An 11,859-nucleotide genomic window follows, 5' to 3' on the forward strand; every position below is an offset into this window, starting at 1 on the left:
GGGGGGGGGTAATAAAATGCAAGCAAGAACATAACAACCACTTTGTAGCTGAGGCTTCCTAAACCTGATATAGCACCACTCAAAACTTCAGAAACTACAGACCCTCAACAAATCACTGGATTGTGGCATTTTAGCTAAGTAAACACGTCTGCATCGCTGGACATAGTTTATCTGCATTTTAGCACATCGGCAGGCAAAAGGCCTTCTCCCAGAGCGCAGTCTGCGCTTGACAAGTGCTGACACCTTTAATCCTCACCTCCATATTGTACTTTTTTTATGCTAGACAAAGCTTGCCAATGCAAGATTTGATAGGGATGAAGAAAGATCAAGGCAGGAAGATATGCCAAAATCGTGGAGAGACTACAGACGGTCACAAAGATAAGTCTCTGAGGCAGTTCAGAATATAGAAAAAGGCAGAAAATTGAAGAAATAGAGCCATATAGCACAGCTAAGTGACTAGTTACAGCACGTTGGCTCTGAGGAGCCAGAGTTACTAGGACACCAACACAGAAATACAGAGCCTACAGGAACAGCATTTTAGAGCTCATCACTGTCTACCTCTGAGGCAACAAAGCTGCCCAACAAAAGTCTCATGTTCCCTTTCCCTGTTTTTGAACATACATGCTGAATCAAACAATTTCCTGACTGGTTTTCTTTGATAACGACTGCAGCCCCATCCAGACCTCCGTCCAAGTCATCTAAGAGGGAAGCTGAGCTGCCATCAGAATCTACAGGATTTTAGCATCATGCTTTTCAATTCTCTGAAATCTCACTCCTTATGCTGTCACTGTGGGGTTTGTTGCAGCTCCCACAATGTCCAGGTTTCTCAGAGCAGGGCTGTCAAGTATGCGCAGCGCCTGGCATTGCGCTGGATGCGCAGCGCAGCCTGTTTCAAACTACTTTAAAGCTTCCCTAATCAGAAAGAAAGGAAAAGGAAGGGGAAAAAAAGGTCACACAAACATCTTTCTCCTGTTCTTTGCCGACGCAGAGTTACTAGGGCTGCCTTGTACCAGGAGCGCACGCAGATGTGCAGCCCTGTTCATTTGAAGCATCAGTATTGTCAGAAGCTACCTCATGGCAAACACGTGCATGTTATCACATGCTCCCAAGAGACTTTATCCCCCTGCCCTGGCCTGGGTGGAGCAGAGCTGCCCGCTGACTTGTGCAGCACTGTTTGAAGTACAGGGCTAGAATACTATAAATGCTTGGATAGACAGACACTAGCTGCTTTCTGGTTTGCCTAGTAACTCCTAGCCAAAGCAATTCTCTGGTTTACGTGTTACAGCTAGTAACAGCAGTACACTTACTTTTTAAGTTAAACTCCTCATTTTATAAACCTTCAGTCAAAACCCTGTAACTTTACACTCATAATTTTTGCTGACTAAGCTCATATTATTGATTTCATGCATCAACCTTACCTATATCCACAGCCATTCCAAGAAAATAAACAATCGTTGAGTCAACCTTTCAGCTCCATGAAAATGCACTTCTACAAGGGATTTGGTAACTTTGATGATAACAGACAAAAATATTCTAGGTCCTTCTTCTCAACCTGAAGCACCAGCAAGCCACGGGAAGGCCAGCCACTTTTCCTCAGGCAGTTCAGACCACTTTTCTTCCCCTTTAGGAGAACAGGCAATCCCTGACTGATTAGCACAGTTGGTGCATGTGTAAACTCCCTACTGCACTTTTAGCTCAATCCCAAAGATTCAATGAATACATTTTTATTTAAGTGCTCAATCACTTTCTTGCTGAGAGGACAGACTCCTTTGAAGTGGGAAACCCAAACTAAATAAACATATCCACAAGACCCAAGTCTCAAATAGAAGCCACTGGGCTGCTAGATTAAGTTATTCTGAATGTAATTTTCTTAAGTGAATCTAGTGCTTATGAAGGGCCGGAGCAACAGAGACACTAATCCCGAACTGCCCGAGCAGGAGCAGCACGCCAAGCAGCTGTGCCGCCTGCCACCAGTGTCCTGCAGAAAGGGACCAAACCCAACGGCCAGATGAGAGCAGCTGTGATGCCAAACGTGCCTTATGGCCAAAACCAGCGTAGAGATAAATGCCTGCTAGCCAGGACAGGAGCAGTTTGGGGTGTCTGGGAGCCATTTACGCACAGCTGGAGCATCACAGCACGTGGCTTCCCTGCAGCAGAGGGGAGGACAGGCACTGAGGACAGCCTGATTCCACCAGGTCGAGGACATACAGACTGCCCAGCTCACAGCAGTGTTTCCCTTAAACCAGCCACATGCTGGGTCACTGTCCATCCACATGAGAGCAGCACAGGAGATCACAGCAGGACACTCAACACATAGACCTCAGGCTGCAAAATGTTCAGTGTCTGAATCAAAACGGACTCTCGTGTATGTTTGTCTTCTTGAGAGGCACGGTGTTTTGCTACTGAGAAAAAAAAGCACATGCCTCTAATAAGACTTCAGAAACATCACTGCAGCATTAAATTGCTTTTGTGTGGGTTATTTCCTTCCCATATCAGGAGGCGTTTTCCCTAACTATAAACAGAAGTTAAGTACTCAAGAGAAGCCAGGCCTGCGGTACCCAGGCTTTTCAATGCCTGCAGCCATGCAGCACAGCAACTATCTGGAAAAAGTCTTTTCCTCTTTTGATGCCTGAACCTGTGGAGCTTCAGGCTTTCTTCTTGAGCCATATCCTCCTTGGCACTTGCAGCCCATAACAAGCTATTCTTATTAACATTTTTTCTGGGCTGGGATTAAGTTGGAGAAGAGACAGGAATGACATTTTGCTTTTAAACCACTTTAAAAACTAAGTAGAAGCTCTACCATTTAAAGTTTACATTGAATTAACTCCTAGATATTTGGAAAAAAGGATATTTAGGACATAAACATACACACATACTGCTATACAAAAGCTCCAGCTTTGATGATTTGTTATGGGTGGAGTTTTTGATAAAGCCTCCTGCTGAAGCCACACACATGCAATTCTTGCCCCTGCACTAAGACATCAGGAGAACATTTTCTTTTCCCCTTGCCCATTCACAGCCAGATAGATTTGCTAATTGCATCAACCTTACAAGGAGAAGGCAGCAAAAGCAGAAAGGGTGTTTTCTTCACTGGTATGTGCCAAAGATCACAGTAATGATGAATTACATACCTAAGACTCCACTTGGATAATGCCATCTTATCATGAGCAACCAGATCAAGCTTCAGACAAGGACAACCTAGAGGCACTGTGGTAACTTCTGCCCCATTTTCCAAAAGGAGGAGGATTAATTTCATTAAGCGGGAGAAAAAAAGCAGCACCAAAACTCAGCCCACGACCATTCACAGCTTGGGTTCGTGTTTCACAGATTGCTACCTTAGACTGATCAGCTGTGATGCTTGAGTCAGAGCAGCTGAGAGACCTGTTTGCAGCAGAGAGATCCCTCTATTAGCACTGAGCAGATTCCTATTCTTCCCCGGTACTAGCATTTGTTGCAACTTGCTGAGATCCTCAGAAAACAGTGCTAAAATTCCTCTCTGGGCAAACTGTAATAAACCCCATCAAGTTCTGCTTCCACAGAGTCAGGAAGCTTTGTGCTCCTCTGCGCCTGATTTCAAAGCTATTTAAGAAGCTAATTCGACATCATTCAACTGGCAACATTCAACTTCATTGAGAAAAGACATGCACCGTGCAGGGTGAAGCTGCACAGCTCCAGTCCTGGGTGAGCTCTGGCTTGTCAAGCCCCTCAGCTGCCCACGCAATCCACTTCCTTAGGCACAGGTCCGGGGTTGTGGCGGGGAGAAAGAGATCTGTGACAGGACCACAGCTGCCTAAGGACCCCAGGGCATCCTGCTCTGATGCCAACTTGGGAATTAGTGCAAAGCTTTCTGATGGCTGACACCTGAGCAGGAGCTGAGCCCCAGCGTCTGTGCTGTGAAACCCTATTTTATGTTGGGCACAGAGGTTTCAGCTGACCACAGCTCCCAGCAATTCCCTATAATTGCATTGTCAGCAGAAGCAAACTCCCATGAAAAGGCAATATAATGAAAAAACAGGTTTGCATCCTTCTGCAGCTCCCATATATTCCCCTTGGGATCCCAAAAATTCCCCACAAGTGAGTGAATCAGCCAGCTTTCAGAGGGTCAGCAAGGTGTAGCTAGGGAAACAAAACCCTCTTACTGAGGCTCTATAGCCACTCATTTTTGCTATTTCTACCCTCATTCTTCCCTCTGACCACATTATTCTTACGATTTCTCCTGGGATGTTTGTTCTTCAAGATGGGAACTAACTCTGTACCCCCTGCCATGCAGAAGCACACATGGAATATCCAAAATTTGGGCTAGGGAGGTCCTGCGCTGTTCCTAGTATTCAAACTCTCTCAGCAGAATTCTTTATCATTTTCAAACAGATATGCTGTGTTTTGCAAGTTGCCATAAGATGTTTATATTATCCTCCGACCTATTTAACAAATCCAGCAGCTACATAGAGATAGTTGAGCCAGACCCCAAGAACATATAAGAACGGGCAAAAGAGAGGGTACAGAAATCCTCTATCTTTCCATAGGAAGTTTAATTCACGGGGAATGAGGGAGAAACAAACACAAAATTATTTTCTGGATGAATTTACAACAAAGAGAAATGATTCTTCTTCGGTCACCTCCTTTGTTCCCACGTTCCCATCAAACAGACGAGAAAGGTTTGCCACCCCAAAACTAGTCTTATTAACCAAAGAGTAAGAAAAAACCCACACGTTAGAAAACAAACAGCTGTCTCCACCTCCCACCTTCAGTACCCCCGCAATGCTGAGAAACCTCCAGGAGATATCTCGAGCACACAGGATGCACATTCACCAGGTGTTACTGCGGTTTTAGTACCATCACATGCCACTTCTCCTGCAGCCACCCAAACCAACTGCTTTGCTTTTCCACTTACCCAGCTATCTGATAAGAATACACACTGCAGCATGAGGTTTGTACCTGAACTTGTAATTAATGCTCTCCTGCTCCTACAAATACAACTTGCAAGAAGTAAATCAGTTGCCAGAAAAATAAGAAATTTAAAAAAAAAGGAGAGGGGGGAGGGAGAATGGGGAGGATAAGACCACTCTAGCAGACTTGGGAAGATTCTAAACCCTTGTCATACACTCTCTTCCTTCCAAAAGCCACACTGAAATTACACTTCAGTTTCCTTCTTCTGTGGTTTATTTGACAAGTTGTGTCTGACTACAGATTCTTACTTTTAATTTTAAAAAACAGGCTTGTAAAGCATTTGCCTTTTTTTAAAAAAAGGGCTTTTTTTTTTTCCCCTACACATGCTGATGAAAGTAACTTTTTTCCTTTTCCAAGAAAGCTTTGCTCTCCCTCCTCATAGATGGTCCTTGTCCTGTGTCTGGATGACATTCCCCAGGGATGCATCCCCTGGGGTGGTTTGAAGGCAGCAGGTCCTTCCAAGGTGGAAAAAAAGATTCAGCGCCCCGGGGCAGCTTTTTAATCCCGGCTAACACCTCCAGGCAACAGATGCATCAACAAGAAGCGTCTTTGTCATGCAAATAGCAGGGCGCAGGTACACACCATGCACAAATGGCTGGGGACCGACACCCCAGGGGAGACCTCCACTTCCAGTGCTTGATGATCTCAGCTGCTCTTTGCCCACCCCCCAGCCCTAGCAGGTTGCCCTGAGAAGGGGAGCCAGAGCAAACCTTCAGGGCGGTGGTTGGGGACCCCACAAAGGTGAGCAGCAGCACGCGGTGCATGTCATCTCCTGGATGCGGTGTTTTGATCTCACACGCATTAAAACTCAACTGTCAGCTAGGAGACTAACAAAGATTACAGTTCAATTAAACAAAAAAATTATTTAATAACTGAAGCGTGTAGCCTTGTGGTTAAACTGAAAGAACTCCAGGTTTATGTCAACATTGCAGCCCTGCAACAGAACTATTTTACTGAAACAGTAGTGCTGCTCTAATATGCAAGAGCAGCACTGAACTAAATTAGCCCCTCAGATGTTCAGCAGGCTGCTTTACAATTAGAAACATTTCCCCCCCCTTTCTTCCCTCCAATGTACCCACAAAGGACAGTTCCTCAAGTACCTGAGACAAGAGCCTCTGCAAGATGATATTCTGAGAGCACTGATGCCAGATCAGTAAAGAACGGCAGCCCCACAGCACATACATGTGGAGAAAATCCTCAGTGAATAATTAAATTGGATTTTGTTGTTCAAAGCCATACACCAGCACTTGGGAGTTCCTTAGGAAGGTAACACAGGAAAGAGGGGGGAAAAAAAAAGTCTGAAGTTTCCAGGTCCTCAAAAGGGCGGGTTTGGGTCTCAGTGCCCTCTTGAAAAGCTGCATCCTTTTCCCCACAATACAACCAAACAGAAGTTGTTTGTCCAACAGTGTTTACGACAACAAATATCAACAGATCATGGTCATCCTCCTTCACCCTAAATGGCTGTAGGCCTCTGAACTGGAATTTATACACAAAAGAACCCAAAGCTATAGAAAGCAACATATTGCATGAGTTTTTGAATCGTTCAAATGCAGTGACATACAAAAAGGGCAGATCCGTGTTTTTCCCAGTGCCAAAATATCTTGTCATTCCGACTCCAAACATATACTAATTTAACGTGTTTTGCTACTGTCAAATTACCAATACAGATCAGGACCCCTTCTTTTTTGTTTTGAAGTTAGATGCCGCAGCCCTGAATAAAAATCAAGAACACTGGAGATCAAAACAATGCCAGTTATTCGACAGACACCTCCACGTAAAAATCTAAGAGTCAGTAAGAGGGAAAACTGCTTTATCAGAGGGAAATAACAGCATCCAAGTTCTCATATTACAGCACACACAACAGCAGTGGCATTTTTTCAGCAGGATGCCTACAAGCAATTTTTTTCCCACTCCACTCGGACTGTGCTAATATAATTTCCACAGCTCATTTTAACATTGCCGCTCCACTGTTTTATGTGTATACCGAGAGGTTTACAAAAAGAAATGGGAATTGACTGTCCAAAATTAAAAGTACATTAAAATCCATAAACATGCATCTACACCAATGGAAACAGAGGGACCAACCTGGAAGAATCAGTGCCCGCCACAACGTAAAGGAAAGCTGTAACTACTGCATCATGGTTGATATTAATTCCTAAACGACCATTTCACAATTTGTGGCTGAAGATATAGAGTATGTTTCAAAGCAATGCTGCCAGACAGATAAAGCCTTCACGCAGACCAACTGATGGCAGAAACAAATATCAATCAGCAGAGAGCAATGCCACATCTGAAGGCAAAAAAAAAAAAAAATCCAATCTTCTCATCTTTCTGACATGCAACTTTAGCAGTTCCGCTTCCTTAATTTTCCTCAACAAATGAAAAGTTAAAGCCAGAAAATTCATATCTGTCCCAGTCACTACAAAGACAGCATTTACATCATTCCGCCACACGTTATCCTACAGTCGTAAACCAGGTCTCCCCCCCAAGAAAGCCCCCAGTCCTGTTCACAGACATTAATCTCAGCTTTTCCATCGTGATCACGACCAACACCTCTAAGAGCTCTTAAACTCCACTGGACAGGGGTTCTGAACAGAAACTCAACCTCCACCACAGCTGAAGCTACCCAAAAAGCCCCAACATGAACAGACTCTGTAGACCAAACAGGAGGAAACCCAGCTTGCCAAAACCAGTCTTTGGAAGAGATAACTCACTGTTCTGGGGATGGGTGGCGACAGAGATCCATTAGGCATGTATGGGTCGTTATTCATATTTGGCATCATGATATACCCAGAATAACCAGAGTATGATGGTCCCTTGCTGTATAAGCCACTGTCTGGATGCTTTCCTACGGAAGACGAAACAATGATTACATTATTCCCCACATAGGCATTTCGTGTGAGTTAGAGCACTTAAACAGGTATTATGTATATATAAAAATGTTCTGCATGCAAATGTTTCCTTACTCATGGAAATTATCACTGACAGAAAGCAGTCCGAAGCAATTTGTAATAACATTTTTTTTAGGAAGAGTTAATTCTTAAAGGAGCAAGTACTCTCAGTGAGGAGTTTATATTAATAATACAGAACAGCCTCAGAGGAACCAAATTATTTTGCTAGCCCCCATTCAAATCAAGGCAGAAACATCAGCAATGACATCACATTTCTCAAAAAGCAGTTTCCCCCGATTTTACACATGCCTCTAGGATTTGTGGATTTAGAAATATTGCCAGTATGGGTTTCCAACATTATTGTTAGGAAATGGAGGATAGGGCAGTGATAACTAGGTTTTCTTCTCTTAGTGAGCCACTCTGCAGCAAACAATTCATTCTGGCTACGCTCATTGGGAACAAATAAAGGGCAGGGGCTGGCTTGGAAGGAGATACAAACAATTTAGGAGGGGGGCTGTTGAATGCACATGGCACTACAGCCAAGAGGGAAGCCAAGAGAGGGAGACTATGTGGTAGGAAAATGAAGTATTTGGGTCCAGGTCCTGAGAATGGGGGTGAATAGGTCTCCCATCTATATGACCGTTCACAATGACACTATTTAAAAGTGAGGTTTTAAGGAGATGCAGGGCTGAAAAGAAAACTATCCAGAGCTGAGCACCTCTCTCTCACTGCCAAAATGCTGTGAGCACGGACATCATTGCTTTTAGGCCGTTTAATAACAAATTTGGAGGAAGATCGCCACAGAGCCCTGGAAAGCACCAGGACTGAACTGTATCTCTCTTCATATGGAATTTATGATCAGGTTTAGCTTGTGATAATAAGTATTTAATTTTAAACATAATCTCCCATCCTTCACAGCATACATTCTTTGTACGTGTGTCCAGCTTTGTAAGTGATATTCAACGAACTCTGCTATTTCCTCTGTCCTCCTCAATTAAAATTAACCAGCTGATACATTAAAAAAAGCAAGAGGTCTGCCCATGCTTAGATATGGAAGAGGAGATTTAAGCGGCGGGCTTTGGCTGTGGGGAAAAAGGCAGACTTTCGGAACACAACTCTGCACTGTATGAGTGAAGAGATAGATGCGTTTAAGTTGATATCCTAAAAATAGTTCTTTCTTCAGTGAAGATCCATTTGGCCTACTTATCAGTTTCTAAACAACTGAAATACCATTTGGTCACTCAAGATAAACGTGCTGCATGTTCATCTCATTTTTAAATGCACTTTGAAAGCACTCTGGCATCCCTCTTCTCCAAAAGGTAGTAAACCAAGTTCCGGTGTAAGGACTGTGTGGATGCTCACAGAGGGACTAATAAGACTAATACTGCTTGTCGGAACTGCGCGCTTCTCACCTTCCTCGGGGTGCTCTCTGCCTTTATCATGGTAGGAATCCTGTGCTTGAGTCTGTCTGGAAACCTGACCGCAAGGAATCCACCGTCAGAAATGAAGAAAAAGAAGAAAAGTCATTGTATGGATGCTCATTTATCGATCACAGCACTACAGCTTCTTGAAGCAAGAAAAAAGTTAGAGCATGAGATAAACATCTTTTTCATCTTAAGTCCCGTGGAAGGCAACTGTACCAGAAACGCTTGTGTAAACGGTCGTTTTATGACAACGTGAATAACTACGGGGGTTTGCAAAGCCTTTCTATCAGAAGCACCCTGCATTTAATGAAAGGGGCTAATTTGTGGAAAATATTTGGAGCTTCGGCGGTCTTGGTAAAAAGATACCAAAAATAATAATAACGAAGAAAATCAGGTTGCCCTCCTTACCGTATCTTTAGGAAGAAGAAAAAAATAAGACAAAAATAATAAGAAAAAAAAATTTAAAAAAAATTAAACAAATTTTTTTAAAAGGCAGGTTCCCCGCTCGCCCTTAAGTTATTTTAGCGTCGGGAATTTCTTCCCAAACAGTTTTATGCAAATCCCTTAAAGAGTTTACGGCTAATGCTCCGACCCCGCTGACTTTACTGAAGAAATTTCATGGCTGCTTGAGGTTTAATACCACCGCACCGTCGGGGGACTCGCGGCAACTTTCTCGTCCCGGGCCGAAGCGGGGAAGGGGCCACCCCCTTCCAGCCCAAGCCGGGGCGCGGAGCGCGACCGGCTCTGCTCGCCGCACCTACGGAGACGGGAGTTGGGATGGGATTTTTTTTTTTTTTTTTTTTTAGGGGAAATATTTGGCAAACAGGATTTTTCTCAGCGCCCCGCCGAAGCTCCCTCCCTCCCTCCCTCGCAGCGGGGGTCGGATCCCGCCGGCATCCCGCGCCCCTCCGCTCCGCGCTGCTCCGCGGAGCCCCCGCGGCCGCGCACCTCGTGCCCGTTGGCGCCGGGGGCGATCTCGGACTCGTTGACGAGGGAGGACTTGATGTCGGCCAGGTCGCCCTCCTCCTCGGGGTGGCTGATCTCGGCGAAGATCTTCTCCTTCTGAGGGTCCCCCTCGTCCTTGAAGGGGATCATCTCGTCGGTGGCGCAGAGCTCCGGGTCCCCCCCACCGCCCCCGGCCCCCGGCAGCTGCGGCATCCTCACGGCAGCGCGGCGTCTGCTGCGGCCGCCGGCCCGCCGCGGGAAGGGGAGCGGGAGGAGCAGCGGGGGGAGGAGGAGGAGGAGGGCGGAGGAGGAGGAGAGAGGAGAAGAAGGAGGAGAGAAGAAGGAAAAAATCCCGTGAACTCCTCGGGGTTGCTCTCTCGGCAGCTGGAGACCCCCGCCTGTCCGCCCGCCCCTTCGGGGCCGAGGTACCCCGGCTCCCGCACGGCACAGACCCCGCGGCGACCCTCGCCCCGACGCGCCGCACGGCCGGAATAGGTCGAAATACAGCCGCTTGTGTCCCGACCGCGCCGGGGACCGCCCCTCAGGAGACCCGACCCCCTCTTCAAACCCCCGGGACTCGGGCTCACCCTGGGGGTGAGGGGACGCGGAGGGGTGCGGAGCCTGCCCGAGTCTCGCCTCCGATTGAAGTTGCCACCACCCCGGCGGGACCGAGTTAAAACGGCTGGGGGGAAGCGGGCAGGGGGAGGGGGCGTCCCGGGGGAAGGGGACGGCGCTACCCGCGGCGCGCACCCACCGGGCCTTTGTCCACCGCTTCGTCCGCGGCTCCGGGCACGGCTGGGCTCGGCTCGGCGGCACCGCGAGGGGCGGGGGGCCGAGGAAGAAACAGCCCCAGGAGGGAGGGAGGGAGGGCAGGAGGGAGGGATGGAACGGGCGGGGAAGTGCCCCCAACCCCCCCCCCCTTCCCTTGGCGCCCGCGGGCAGGGGAAAAAGTTGCCGGCGCGGCGCCCCCGGCCGCCTCCGCGCTCAGCGCCCGGCGCGGGGCCTCCTGCCGCAGCCGGCGGGCGCGGCGCCCCTCGGGGGGCGGCGGTGGGGCGCGGGGCGGCGGCGGCGCAACTTCAGCATCGCTCCCGCCCGCCCGCCCTCCGCCGTCGGGGCGGGGCGGGGGCGGCGGAGATGAAAGGAGCCGCCGCCGTGACTGACACCGCGCCCGGGCAGGGAGGGCCGGGCGGCGGGGGCGGGGAGGGGGAGAGGAGGGGGCCGGGGCCAGTGGGGAGGCAGGAGGGGGGAGCGGGTGCGGGACTGCCCCCGGGCAAACTTTGCTCTGGCTGCCCTGAGTAGCCTGTCTGTGTGTCCGTGTGTCTGTGTGTCCTTGTGTGTGTCTGAATGCACACGTGTGCGTGTGTGTGCGTGTCCGCGCCGCGGGATCTGCGCCGGGACGCTGCCGCTCCTCTCCCTCCCCAGCCAGGAGCCCGCCGAGGAGGGCACAGGCACTAGCCGCATCCCCGGGAGGGGCAAATAGACCTGCTTTTTTTAGGGCTGCTTTGTTGAGCCTTCCCAAATCGCCACATGGCGCTGCTCCGGTGTGGAAAGTGTGCGAGGGATTGCCCAGGCTCTGCCCGCGCCCGCTTCGGACGAAGGGCACAATTAAGACATCTCCACTGAATCCAGCAAGTGCCCGGCAGAAAAGTAGT

General features: G+C 48.2%; 1 protein-coding gene across 5 annotated transcripts in view; it reads right to left on the reverse strand.

Annotated features, from left to right (window-relative positions):
* LEF1 (lymphoid enhancer binding factor 1) overlaps nucleotides 1-10,423 on the reverse strand; it is a 68,439-nt gene extending 58,016 nt beyond the window's left edge. For 4 of the 5 annotated variants that reach the window (XM_027884722.1, XM_027884724.1, XM_027884721.1 and 1 more), the window contains exons 1-3: nucleotides 10,211-10,423; nucleotides 9,251-9,314; nucleotides 7,662-7,795 (exon numbers count right to left, since the gene is read on the reverse strand). In XM_027884722.1, coding sequence (XP_027740523.1) covers nucleotides 7,662-7,795; nucleotides 9,251-9,314; nucleotides 10,211-10,420 — 408 coding nt within the window. In that variant the 5' untranslated portion in view covers nucleotides 10,421-10,423. The remainder of the gene's footprint in view (nucleotides 1-7,661; nucleotides 7,796-9,250; nucleotides 9,315-10,210) is intronic. The other variant, XM_027884725.1, reaches the window with a different exon arrangement.
* Between the last annotated feature and the right edge of the window lie 1,436 nt (nucleotides 10,424-11,859).

The sequence above is a fragment of the Empidonax traillii genome, unplaced genomic scaffold, assembly GCF_003031625.1.
Source record: "Empidonax traillii isolate 1590-97213 ecotype Southwest subspecies unplaced genomic scaffold, ASM303162v1 scaffold154:size1206225, whole genome shotgun sequence".
NCBI lineage: Eukaryota > Metazoa > Chordata > Aves > Passeriformes > Tyrannidae > Empidonax > Empidonax traillii.